Consider the following 13,887-nt stretch of genomic DNA (forward strand, 5'->3'; position numbering starts at 1 on the left):
ACAGTGTCATCTCCTCTTGGGAAATATTAGGCAAGAAAAGTGAAACAATCTGTCCACATGAACAGACATGTAAGCGACCATTGGATCGAACCGATCTACGCGCGCCATCCTAGACGCCACCCGCGTGATTGGATTGTATTGTATGTACTAGGCGTTTTATGCATACATCATGTATGTAATCAAAAGCCAGCACGTCCCGAGGATCGAGTGGGATATGAATTAAGCTACCGTGGCGCACCTTGAAGGGAAAAGGTGCCCCGCCCCCGGGTACACTGGGGAAACAAGAGAAAAATGCATATTGACTGAAGAGATCATGTTGCATACGTTTTTCCAGCAACCAGCGTCGTTTCTCACCTAGCTAGGTATTTGGAGCATATATAGGTATAAGCCATACATGTAGGTACACCTTTTGTGGGTGTGCGAGTGGATCAAGTCGCGCGCACAAACTTAGGCTGAAGACACTTGCTGTTAACGTTGGTCCCTGCGCAGTCTTCTCGTAAGGCTGGTGGCATGATGATTACTGTGCATGCTGGTTTGGCCACTATAGTACATGTAAGCTGCTGCTTGACACTTCTGCACTTGCATGTAGCATGGCTCGTGAAACGTAAAACGACGTTTCGAACAACAACGGCGATTTGAATTGTTAAGCCTCTTTGGTCAAGAGTTTGGCCTAGTCTGGACCTATTTTAAATTTGGAGATTACGCTATGTACAGACGTTCACCATCGCTTGACGAATACTTGACGAACAGGGGACTTTGGGCCAATAGAAATTAAAAGGACTGGAGATCTCGCAGCTTGGCTGTTGCTTGATTATTTCTTACCATACTTGGAATCCCTGTTCGTCAAGTGGCAGTATTCGTCAAGAGATCTAGACGGTGAACGACTGTAGATCCTTTTAATACTTACTCATCAGTAGAAGATTCATCTCAAAGTGATACGTCACTGGATTTAAGGAGGCCCCAGCTATTTCGATTTCTGCGGCATGCTCGTCGCAGCTGTTTCGAAAGATCTAATTGTACTCTAGAGTTTAGATATCGGCAATTGTCGATGATCTAGAGAGAATCTTCGTCCGTGCGGCCGAAGTGTCATTTAAGTGTCCCCCTGGCCCACCATACTTCAATCAATAACAAATTAACATTGGCTCGAAGGTATTCAATCAAGACATCCGCAGAAACATGCAGGCAACTTTATCACATCTAAGAAACCGGGAAACACTAAGCTTAGACTCATCTGAAAAAGGTTTTACGGCGGTGGGATTCGGTGTTTTGGTCTTGCCTCCACAATACTGACATGTTCATACACAACCCTCCCCACTTATGCAAAAGCAATATAACTATAAGCTATGGGCCGATACGGATCGGTTGGGGATCGTTTAGTTAGCAGTTTTGGGTACCTTAAATTTATCTTTTATCAGGACTACCGATACTGACCGTTCATAGGAGGTCGGGCAAAGATAGGATATCTTGCGTGATAAGAACCTACGAAATAGACCCCCACGACTCAATAGTTGAGAGGCAGAGGCAAACGCTGTTGGCCCGTTGTTGCTGGCGAGGAGGTGCATAAATAATGGTTGTTGGTTGACTCAAATACCATAAATTACCTTGAATCTTCCGCCCACTAGTACTTTGGTTTAAGCCTATGGGACTACTCGCGAGGAAGACATTGCAGTCTAGAGAACACCTGTGGTGTACTGAGAGGCCCGACCCACTACATATGGCTATAAGTTCCTCTTAGGTCAAACTCGTATATGTACATATCACGTACGTAGTGTAGGTATAGTCGCAACTCGATATGCCGGAACTCAATGCACCGGATCCCTTGCTGTCCCGTACGAGATCCTCTGAGAATACCGTCAAGCTCGAAGGATTGGCTATCTCCGTCCAGGGATTACCATTCGAGTGATTAGTTGAATAGCATCGATTTACATAAGAAGTTTCCGATAGAAGTAATCTTGATCTACTCGCAATTTCACAGCGTTTCCGGACGCAACTGCTATTGCATACATAGAAAAAACCCGCCAAGGCTATCTTTTGTATGGCATGCAATAGTGGTCGCGTCCGGAAACGTCAAAAAACTACGAGTAGCCAATTTTTCAACTGCAAGCTCAATTTGCTATCCCGGATTTTTTGCCATCCCACACGAAGACTGTACTCTAGTAGAGTAGGTGGGTGCTTCTCTATTTCCTTGAAAAGACCAACGAGGATTCCGGGACACAACGTGGCAATCGCGGTCCTGCGAGGGAGCGGGCCGGGCCATACCAACTAAGGCGAGCGCCCTATTCCACTTGGGGACGAGGTTGACAAATGAAACTCTTGCCATTTTCCTCTCCTTTTCATGATAATTAATTCCACTAATACGTTGAACCACCAAGAAAAAAAAAACCCTTCGGAGGACCTGTACTGGGGTATGTGGTATCATTAAAAGCATTTGACGTGGGGCGGGCTCCAGTTCACGACTCTAGGCTGGATTTGATACCCCTGGACCTCACCTACTCTAAAGTAGGCTGGCATGTAGGCGGCACACGCCCCTTTCCACCTCGAGCTCCAGCCGATATAGCGAGTAGTAGGTTAGTCCCGAGATGTGCGGATTCCGATATATCACATCCGCAACCCGACTAATGCAGAGTCCAGAGAGTAGTAGTAACTGTGGGCCGGGCTCACGAGCATGATCACGATGAAGACAGGTATCGAGGAAATGATCGACTCGCCGCCGCTCCAGCGCATGGCGAATTCAGACTAAGAGACGCTGGAATATTATCACTAGCCGCCATGCATGCGGTTCGTGCCGCGTACAGGACTTCAATTGGCGTGAGAAGGTGAAGCAGAACGTCAACGGATATGCACTTCCAATATTCCCCCCACGGGCCTACAATACTCTACTGGTCGGGTGGGTGGCGGTGGGATATCTCCATGACACTAGTGTAGGTTCTCTACCTACATGCTCGAGAGTATACATAGAGTACTCTACCTGTGCTCGAGCACATGCTGGATATCCGGCTATCTACATCTTGATCGACCAACACTATAGCTACCTACCTACCATACAAGCATGAAAATTACAGTTCGTCTGTTACAACAGTAAAAGCAAAAGAAAATGCCGAAAGATATTTAATAAAGGTCCGAATCATCGTTTGTATATCTAGTTAGACCTGCAGCTATACTTGACCTGGGGATTTGGTACCTTGTGACGGGATACGGATGGGGGTACTCTAGTATTGTGATAGATTTTTCTCCAAAGCACTATGTTACATATGATACTGTACCTTGTGTATGTCTGCTAGGTGGAGTACCGCAGTATTTGAGGGGTATATACGTATTCTGTACCAAAACTTGCATATTGTTGTCCAAATACTGCCTCTGGTTGGCTTATACCCCTGCTGAGGCGCAACGAACATTCTCAAATCCTACGGTAGCGTGGTAATCCGGCTACATAGTATGATACAACCCGTATGGGAGAGGGACTATCGTGAACCAAGGAAACCTTCATATTAGACCCCCCTCCCACCCACCCAGCACACACTTCTGTTCCCCCCGCCATAGATATCTCATAAATAGGCACACCCCACCAGTTTCCACCAGAAAAACCCCATTCCTGAAAAATACCCATCTCCAAATCTACACCCGACCTATAACAGAAAAGAAAACAATCACCATGTCAGCTGGACAAGATGAGATTGCCATTGATGAGGTATGTCACACCAGAATGATGGTCCCTTGCAACAGAAATATCACAATACCAACAGAGAGATTCTAACATGCCATGTCACCAACAGACTATCTCGGATGACTCTGGAAGCTCTGCCTACCAGTCTGGGTCGTATGTCGACACCTCCGAAAAGGACGAAGATAATTGGGAAAACTGGTCGCTGATTGTGAATGCTAGTGAATACTCGACCGCATCTCTGTCGTCGTCGATATATGAGTAGGTCTTTCTCGTGAGGGCTATGGTCTCCGGAGGTGCTGACGTTGGGGTGTGACAGCTACCGTTATGAGAACGGACGCAGATATCATGCGTATAAGGATGGGTGAGGCAGTACTGATTTCTCTTGATATGGGGGGCGGGATTGTGGCTAATACATGATCGTAGGAAATACGCTTTCCCCAACGACGAGGTACGACTCTGGATATGAAGACTGGATGGGTATGATGATCGAGAATTGCAGACTAACCGTATTATCCTCATCTATAGAGAGAACAAAACAGGTCAGTCTCTCACCTACAGATCAACCATAACCACGAAGGGTAGCTAACAATATCCAGACTGGACATCATCCACCATGTCTACCTCCTCATGCTCGACGACAAACTCCATCTTGCCCCCATAGGCGAAAACCCACAGCGCATCCTCGACGTTGGAACCGGTACCGGTATCTGGGCCATCGATATGGGAGAGTGAGTAAACTAACCCCCACGCCGACCCTCACCTCCCCCCACATCCGTTTTGTATATCGAACATATATCTTACTCCTAACTACAGACGTTACCCCTCCGCGGAGGTTGTAGGAACCGACCTGAGTCCCATCCAGCCCAGCTGGGTCCCCCCAAATGTGCAGTTCCAGATTGACGACGCCGAGGTAGAGTGGACATGGGCGAACGACTCGTTCGATTTCATCCACATGCGACACTTGACTGGTGCCATCCAAGACTGGCCGGCGTTGGTGAAGCGGGCTTACCGGTATGCTCATCTCCCATGGATGATATAATAGTATACGTAGAGACTGACGAGGTTGTGTCCATAGATGTGTCAAGCCCGGCGGTTACGTCGAGTTTGGAGAGTACGAGATGGACCTTTGCAGCGACGACGGCACATTCCACAGCGGCCTTTACCTGTGGAAGTTCTACGACCTTGTCAGGAAGGCTGCGAAGAAGCATGGTCTGACCACCCACCCCGACCAACTCAGTGCAAGAGATAAGAAGAACCTAACGCTGACATGAACAAATAGGTCGCGAGTTCAACGTAACAGCAAGACTAAAGGGCATGCTCGAAGACGCTGGCTTCGAGGACATCACCTATGAGACGTTCAAGATCCCACTCGGAACATGGCCGGCCGATAAGAAGCTGAAGGAGAAGGGTGCATACCTCCTCCTCAACGCCGAGACTGCTGCTTTCGATGCCTTTGGCACGGGGTTGTTTACGAGAGAGTTGGAGATGACTCTGGACGAGGCGAATGAGATCATAGAGGGTGCGGGGAGGGACGCGAGGAACAGGAAGATTCATTCCTACAACGTGCAGTAAGTTATAATAACTACATGTACTCATCTTTGACTGTGGGGCATGCATGAGCTAACAGTGTGTTCAATTAGACATCTCTTATATGCTCGTAAGCCGTTGGAGGACTGCTAGATGTTGTCTGGGGGGTCTCTTAAGGATTTCGTATAGTAGCAGTACTAGCTCATTTATTGGCCGAATGAAGTAATGAGATTCAATTTCCTGCTAGGACTGTGTTTGTACTCTACAAAGAATACTATGCTTGCGATCGGCTCCATGCCTGTTTGCGTTCGATGCCAGATCTCTTGCGTTGATAGGCGGGTGTGCCAACCGTTAGCGCAACACCCTCAAAAATGGTAGCCCTAACCTTGACCGGTCTTGACATATCTGTCAACGACCCAACGTTACAACAAGTCCCCACGACAGAGAATACAATCTGTCTAATGCATTTGAGACTTTCTGAAAATGAAGACTTACAACTCAACTCTCTTTCATACCCCAGTCGCTTGGTGTCAAGGATCCTACCCCCCCCGCGCCGCGGATCGATCGGCGTCAGCACTCAGGGCTTGTTGATACACCCCCGGGCCCCAGCTCTAGAGGCACAAAACTGTCAAGACGTTATCGGCAATACCCGTGCGGAATAATCACCGGTCAAATCGCATTATTTTGCGTAAATTTATAAGGTGAAAATAACGTAGTTCTTCCTATCGAGTTGTTGTTTGATCCACCAACTTATAAATCACATGTCTGTAGGTAACTATCGTGGTAGTAATCGTAAAAGGGGCACGGTTATTGCTGATCAAGGGGAGAATAAACTACCTATCATATAACCATTCGCTGAGCCTCATTTATCCTGTACTTGAGACATAGGCAGCGATGTGCAACGTACCTCAGGGTTTTTCTGGGGTGTACAGCGACCTGGATATCTCTACCAGGTGTTCCCCGAAGCTCAATATTCGGACAATATTAACCATACTTTATAATTTGTGCTCCTGACAGCAAAACTCTCGAGTGTTGAACGTATGACGGTATCGCTAACTATCAATCGTATGTCTACGGATATTATGTACCCAGCCACGTTAATGACAGGGTTCGTACGATCGTAATCTATCTCATGGAACAGTTTTGTTTGTGCATCTCTGTTTCCAGTTAAAAATTAAACGGATCTCACCCCCATTCGCATATTCCCCACTTTAGTGGGGAGCGCCTTGTGAGGGTCGTTCCTGCAGGGATCAGAAATAGAAAATCTACAACTCCCACTTTGAACCGAGTATCTGAAGATATTAGAAATTCTTTGATCTGTATTGGTTTGGAATTTCCGTCTGTTCTCAACTGCTAAATCAGATACTTGTGTTTGGAGTACAGCGGGCAAGTGCCATAAGCTTTGGCTAGCTAAAGACTAGCCATGAAATGTTTGAATAAGGGGTCGATATCAAACGAGCCTGAAAGCGACCGGAAGGAATAAACTGTGCCTCAATGCAGGTACAATATGTACTCCTCTGGCACAGTTATTGTTCTATCTGTATTGGTACTAGGATCCTCACGACGCATGTTACATAGGGGTGCTTAATCCGCTTATAAGAAGAATCTACTTTACGGCATTCAGCGATTCTATGATGTGTGATATTGCAGCACGACGAGCCTACTGAACAAATCTCAAATCCAAATCATTCGCCGCCGCAGATGAAGTATAAGAGTCTTGGGCGTGAGGATCCAACAGACCCCGATCCAGCCAAAGGTACGCCTCTTCAATCCTCCTTCGACTCAGTTATACAGTTCATAATAGATTTCTAGTTAGCCAAGTCTATAAAGGCAACTGGCGACCATGGCCTATTCGAGCACCGTTCTTAATATTCTTCACGATATTATGTTTAATTCTCACTCTGATAGCAGAGTTATTGCTTCAGAGATCGGAACGGGATAAAGGTCTTGTCTTTGGGGATCTTTCTGATCCAGAAAGAGGAATATCCAGAGGCACAGATTTCTTTTGCAATTATTTACCTACGATAATATCTGTTTTGTTTGGCCTTCTTTGGGCTACATCGGAGCATGACTTCAAGCGACTGGAAGTGTTCTTCCAGATGTCCAAGGCCGGGGGTGCTACAGCGAAAGATTCACTCCTACTTGAATATCCATATAGCTCCCCGACTTCCCTTCCATGGGAGTCATTTAAACGAAGGTACGCATTACAAAATAAGTTATATTTTATCAACACTAACCCTCACTTAGACACTGGGCTGTCTGCTTATCTTCTACGATGGCGCTGTTCTCCGTCGTCTTTCTGATCCCGATAATGCCCGGTATGATAGAAGAGAGAGATGTCGTCAAATCATTGGAGACAGAAATTCCTAGCCAAATTCAATTCAGGAATACGTCAGCAGGTTTCTCTACCGAATCTTCATACCAGGCATATCAATATGCTTGGTTGGGCGGCTCACTTCCAGCCTTTACAACTCCCGAGTATGCACTAATGCCGTTCGATGTCAGTGCGGTCAAGAATCTTAGGGAGGATGAGACCTGGACAGGGGAGTCAACCCTTTATGAGGCGGATCTCAAATGTCAGAAGGCAGATATACCCAAGAAAGGATGGGGATACGTGATTAGTAATGGAAATGACTGTGAATACCACCTTGTCGACATTGTCAAAACTTATTACACCTTGGAATCCATTCCATCGGGGGATACTGACTTGATGGCCGACCTGGAACATCTCGTGGACTTTAGTTTCTATGCTCCCTGGAATAGTTTATTTATGGGCCACGAATCCATGACAGTAGGAGTGAGTAGGCGGATCATACAAGATATCTACACGCTCAACTCCCCAATGCCAAAGTGCTCGAAAGATCCTCGGTTTCTTGGCATATGGGGAAACCAATATAATCTGACGGCAGAAGACGGCGACAGGCTTGCAGCAAACTGGACAGCTGTATACTGCGAGCCAAGCTACTGGACACAGTCCGTCATGGCTACTGTTCAGATCAAAGGACAGGATCGCATTGTCCAAAATGTTGACCGTGTGGGGGAAAGGAGGTCATTGTCCGGCTTTAACGCTCCCGCCTTTGAAAAGCTCGCAGCTACTGGTCAGACATCTGCATTGCCGGAAGATCTGGATAGCAACGGATATTCTGTAAATTTAGGCACCGCACCGCTCGAGTATCCAAATGCAAGGTACCAGCTTCTGCAGCGCTATGGGGCTACCGATCCGGCCTTTTCTAATAGGGCTGAGAGTGTACCAACGGTTCAATTGCTTACCGAATTTGGTCTCGGTGGATTTGCCCTCCGGAGCTATCCCAACGATACACTCTCGAGTTTGCTAGATCCAGTGGAACTTGCAAAATCTTATAGTGATGCTTACAAGCTTCTCTTTTCGTTTTCGTTGGCCTCCGACCTGAGAAACCTCCCGGCGTCAAATAATTCAATCACAAAGATCACCCGAGAATTCGAAACAGAAACGTACGCTGTGAGCGTTGTGTGGTGCCGGCTTACACAAGCTGGATTCATCGTACTGGCCCTCCTAACGCTCTATCTTTTATACGTAACTTAGGGAAGACAAACCAATCTTGATGGAGAACCAAACTCTTTGTTAGAATCAATGCTTGCAATTCGGACGCTATCACAAGATGTTACAATGCACAATTCCGAGTTTTGTGATCCCCGTGTTCTATCGGATTCTTTGATTCGTGCTGGCCACAAATACCAGCTACGATTGGTAGAAGGGGAAGGTCCTATAATCGAGAAGGTCACAAGCGGGAGTGCGGATCAGAAAACATGGTTGACTCCTGAGCATATCGACAACAATGAACTTACTCCCTTCAAGCCTAAAATTAGTTGGGAACTCAGCAGGATCGCGGGAGTCTCGTATTTTTCCTTTTTTGGTTTCTTACTGGTATTCTTGATATCCATATACACATATAGCACTAAGGATAATGGTAAGATTTCTACGTCTGGTACAAGATTATGGCATATTCAGCAGCTTGGGTACTAACATTCCATTCCTCGACCGCAGGACTTCCTACCGTGGCACCTACCAACTCTTTTGGCTATAAGATACTGTGGTCTTATATACCCACAGCACTTGGTATGGCAATAGAGCCATTGCTAGTATTATTGGGGGCTTATGCCTGTATGGTTGGTCCTTATGAGACCCTAAAAAAAGGCCTCGGACAGGCAAGGAGCTCCCGCTCACTTGTTCTCGACTATGATAAATCCCCTCCTCATTTTCAGCTATGGCAATCTCTCAGAGTTCGAAATTTTGTCCTTTCTGCCCTTACTATCGCCATTCTTGCGGTAAACTTCCTCGCCGTTGCCCTTGGAGGACTCTTTTCCTCGTCATCTGAACTCTTCATGGTTACCGATGATTTGGACCGCTTTACTACCCCCAAGGTTGCACAAACGATTTCAGACTATACCAGCAACTTTGAAAGTACGCCCATGCCGGAGATGTACTACGTTTTGAGCGGAAATCTCTCTTTAAACAGCTCCCTTCCCCAGTGGACCACGCCGGAAATGTTTATTCTGCCCTTCAACAGCACAAAGCCTTCGGAGCAGATTGTGGAGCAACGCGGCACCACCTGGGGATTCGGAGCAAATATATCTTGCGAGTTGATACCCGACGAGCTTTTAATGCGCAACACGACAACCTATGAGATTTTTGGGTCTGGTTATACTGTCAACACCCTTAATATTAGCCATAGCTGCTGGGGAGAGGATATATTTTACTTGGACGGAGAGACACCAATATATAATACAAGCCTATTTTACTGGAACCAAGATGGAACGCCTGCCAGCGACTTTTTCCTCAAGTCTCCAACATGCCCTGGGACGTTTTTTGCCGGGTGGGGCGAAATTCCGGGTGACCCGAACCCAAGTAACTTCTCACATCCTTATGCGCCGAATAATCAGACCGAATACGTGGTCATCTCATGTTCCTCGAATTTGGAGGTTTCGGAGGTCTCGGCAGTAGTTGACGGGAAAGGCATCGTCCTTTCCTACGATATCCTCAAATCGCTACCCCGATCTGAAGGCAAAGCGTTCTTCGGATGGGATAACACCACAGATCCTACTGTCGATTATGACACAAGCTTTCAGAGCGCCATAGCCGCCTTTTTAACCAGAGATGGGGAGTGGAAAGTTTCCGGCAGTATATTAAGAGTAGGCAGTGACAATACCTTCCTGAGTCCTTACACATTGAGGTGGATAAACTATCTTATGGTTGAAAAAAACCCACTTGTCCGTCGCCACCTGACAAATGTCACGCATATACCCGATAAAGAAAATGTCGTACAAGCATTCACGGATGTTTACAAAGCCCTCTATTCAATCAACCTCCAGCTCTACTCCGATAAATACATTGAGTTTGGCGCCACAGAAAAGACTATCGGAACATCGTTTGTCAGCAAAGAGCGTGTCACACTTTCACGTTCCATGTTTGGAATGGCAACAGGAATCCTGACATACTTCCTGATTGTCATTATATATGTATACTGGTCTCGTCCAGGTGCTAACCTGAGCCATATGCCTACAACATTGGCAGCGACTCACACGTTATTATACGCAAGCAATGCGCTGGAGGATTGTGCCCGTCTTTACGGAGAAAGTACAAAGGACCGAGCACTGAAACTTTTGGGGCTAGGCTATACGTACAGCTAAGGGTTTTTTGTTGGGTGGGATCGTAAGCAACATTACGGTGTTCACAAGGAGTCCTCCACCGAGACCTCAAGCCCTAGAACTTACGAGGACGTGAAGCCTGGGGAGAGTCAGTTCCTGATGAAGGTGGAAGTTACTGAATATATTGCTCCTCCTTCGTAGAGCGGAGGTGGTTCTATATATGTGCAACCGGGGGAGGCTACTTCTTCTATTTGTTTATTTCCTTCTTGTCGTTAATATATCTTTTGGCGAAATTAATGGTGGCGGGTTACTATTTCTCTGGGATTAGAATAGGGATACATACATGTATATTTATACTCATCAATTTTGGGACCTTTCAAAACTAGAATGGTTATTTTCTGTACAAAAAATAAAACGTTTTTTTATGCCCTGTGTGTACAAGTCCTGACCGAGTGAATCGGAGGGATTTAAAACAATTACTGGCTTTGTGTTTATCCTACAGCTCAACATGTGTATATAAGTACAATCATACTGAGTGGGATAGTCTCAGTCTAACCAAGAGCAGGCGTTCGTCAACTATGACGCGCTCCTATATAGGTTGAACTAGTGCAGGCATTTGTCCATTTCTCGCGCTCATACTCTGGCACTGTCCTCTCGGGTGAGTACCGTACCCACCCCTAGAATATAGCCGTGTCTGTCGTCCGTGGATTGGGGGGGGGGGGGGGGGGGTTCGATGGTTGGATCAGAGAACTTGCCATTTCAACAATATATAGAACTGATCAGGTAAAAGAGAAAAAAAAAGTGTTTGAAAGAGGATCTAAGCGGGATTCGAACCCGATTATCACAACCAGGATTGTGTTGATGGGTACCCGCAGTGCATATGACACAGTACCACAGACTGGCTCATGTGTGCCGTTTAACCTATGTATCTGCAGGGACCTGAGCTTGCATACCAACGCGAGCAGTTTTGAGGTGGTTTTATATAACGGGCACGTACCACGCGAGGAGAGAGATACATACATCAACCTCGAATGCCTGTCAGTCAGTCAGTCAGTACACCAGCCAGTCCAGAGCTAGCTAGAGGGAGAGAGACCACCCTCTCACGGTCCTAAACAACAACACAGATGTACATACATCTCTTCGGATGGATGCGGCTACTATGATTACTAGCTGCGATCTCCGTGTTACTGCATTTGTCACTGCACATATATATACTTGCTCACCACATACATGTATATATGTATCCGGCTCTTTGCGGAGTGTTGCTGCTATTCAGCCCGTTTTCGAGGTGTACGAATTGATGGTCGTGATCAGCTGGGTGTTCCGCTGAAGCGGGAAACGTATGCCTAAGGCGAACTGCAGCTGGGTGTGGATTGGGGGGGGCACAGAAATAAGCTGTTGATCATATATAAAGCAAAAAGCCTAAATCTTTTCAAAAATGATTACATCCTAGCTATACATCCTGGCTACAAATCTACACCGCTACACACCAGCACAGTATAAAGGACCTCTCTCTGCCATACTAAATGTACGTATTTCCCATTGCTATCCCTCTAGGATTATAGGACCTAACCACAGAATCCACTATGCGTTTCCCTAGACTCACAGCAATGGCCGCTCTTCTGGTTTCCAGCACTGCTGCATGTGCAGCAGAGGTTCCAGGCAAGCTGATCCTAAATACCCACATCTTGATCATTACGAGTCCAACTAACCAACCCCCCCCCCCCCCCACCGCAGCCCTCCCAGTAAACTTCGGAGTCCTCGTCTTCCCCGCCTTCCAGGTAACCCCCGCCTCCACCTGATACCCAATTCCCAATTCCCAAGTCCTCCCAGCTAACCCCTCCAGGCACTCGACGTCTTCGGCCCCCTCGATACCCTAAACATGCTCTCCACCCTATTCAAGACCAACCTCTACATCATCGCCGAGACTCTCGACCCCGTATCCACCAAGCCCCGCTCCCCCGCCATGAACACCACCGGCTCCGACTTCGGCGAGAGCATCGTCCCCACACACACCTTCACCAACCCGCCCGCCCTCGACGTCCTCATCATCCCCGGCGGCGCCGGCACCCGCGCCGGCGCCCTCCTCGACCCCGCCCGCGAATACATCAAAGCCGCCTTCCCGTCGCTGAAGTATCTCCTCACCGTGTGCACGGGGTCTGCGCTCGCCGCATCGACTGGCATCCTCGACGGAAAGAAGGCAACAAGCAATAAGGCAGCATGGGTATGGGCCACGGGGCAGGGGCCCAACGTGAACTGGGTGCCGAGGGCAAGGTGGACCGTGGATGGGAATGTGTGGACGACGTCGGGGGTGGCCGCGGGCATGGATGGAACGTTTGCGTTTGTAAAGGAGATATATGGTGAGGAGGCGTTTGAGTGGATAAGGAATAAGGTGGAGTATATGCCGCAAGAGGATGCGAGCGTCGATTACTGGGGGGAGTTCTATAATACTACTTGGCCGATTGTGGAGTAGGTTGGGGACAGTTACTTTTGGGATGGGCATTATATTATTCCAGTCAATGATTGAAGGGTTTTCCGGAGAACGCGCATCGAAGTGAGATGCATTCTGTTATTGAAATATGAACAGGGTGTTTTTTGTCCGTAAGGTCTAACTAACTATAGCGAAAGAAGAAGGCTATGTAGAAAGAAAAAAAAGGGGAAAAGACTATACCTACAAAACCCTAACCCATCAACGAATGCTCCAATGTACCGTAGCTTCGCCGGTCCCCATCCTCAAAAAATAGAAACAAGGAAACCGGTAGAAGAGCCACGTTCCCAACTCAAAAAGAATTGAACCGGAGGACCAGAGAACTCGATGGATGTGGTGCTAGAAGCATCACTATTAAGTTTGAGAATAACTTGTGTAGCTTTTGCCGCTATCAGATTAATCCAGTACGTCCTTTTGACCTTTGACTAGCGCCTACCGAGTCATAGAATAACTTGATCTCTGAGTTTTTACTAGTTCGTTGCGGTGAAAGAGATGCAATTTATCCAATTCAAGTATTTAGCAGACAGCTATATATAATTACAAGCGGAGTGCGACCTCCGGCCGCCCAAATGAGGTGAGGAAA

General features: G+C 47.2%; 3 protein-coding genes across 3 annotated transcripts; all 3 read left to right on the forward strand.

Moving 5' to 3' along the window:
• Nucleotides 1–3,652: 3,652 nt before the first annotated feature.
• On the forward strand, nt 3,653–5,344 carry H6S33_005306 (uncharacterized protein; the record flags this gene model as incomplete). Its single annotated transcript, XM_044836837.1, has 10 exons — nt 3,653–3,688; nt 3,774–3,922; nt 3,981–4,025; nt 4,088–4,112; nt 4,190–4,203; nt 4,261–4,392; nt 4,478–4,675; nt 4,740–4,873; nt 4,944–5,232; nt 5,305–5,344. 10 exons carry the CDS (start codon nt 3,653–3,655, stop codon nt 5,342–5,344), a joined length of 1,062 nt encoding a protein of 353 aa, XP_044698615.1.
• A 1,946-nt stretch (nt 5,345–7,290) lies between these two features.
• Nucleotides 7,291–11,017, forward strand: H6S33_005307 (uncharacterized protein; the record flags this gene model as incomplete). The annotated part of the gene is made up of 6 exons (XM_044836848.1): nt 7,291–7,388; nt 7,439–8,669; nt 8,754–9,067; nt 9,125–9,138; nt 9,216–10,805; nt 10,860–11,017. The coding sequence occupies 6 exons, from the start codon at nt 7,291–7,293 to the stop codon at nt 11,015–11,017; spliced, it is 3,405 nt and encodes a 1,134-aa protein (XP_044698616.1).
• Nucleotides 11,018–12,402: 1,385 nt separating this feature from the next.
• On the forward strand, nt 12,403–13,289 carry H6S33_005308 (uncharacterized protein; the record flags this gene model as incomplete). Its single annotated transcript, XM_044836859.1, has 3 exons — nt 12,403–12,478; nt 12,554–12,597; nt 12,663–13,289. The coding sequence occupies 3 exons, from the start codon at nt 12,403–12,405 to the stop codon at nt 13,287–13,289; spliced, it is 747 nt and encodes a 248-aa protein (XP_044698617.1).
• Between the last annotated feature and the right edge of the window lie 598 nt (nt 13,290–13,887).

This window comes from Morchella sextelata (genome assembly GCF_020137385.1).
Source record: "Morchella sextelata strain SCLS chromosome Unknown scls_2, whole genome shotgun sequence".
NCBI classification, from domain to species: domain Eukaryota; kingdom Fungi; phylum Ascomycota; class Pezizomycetes; order Pezizales; family Morchellaceae; genus Morchella; species Morchella sextelata.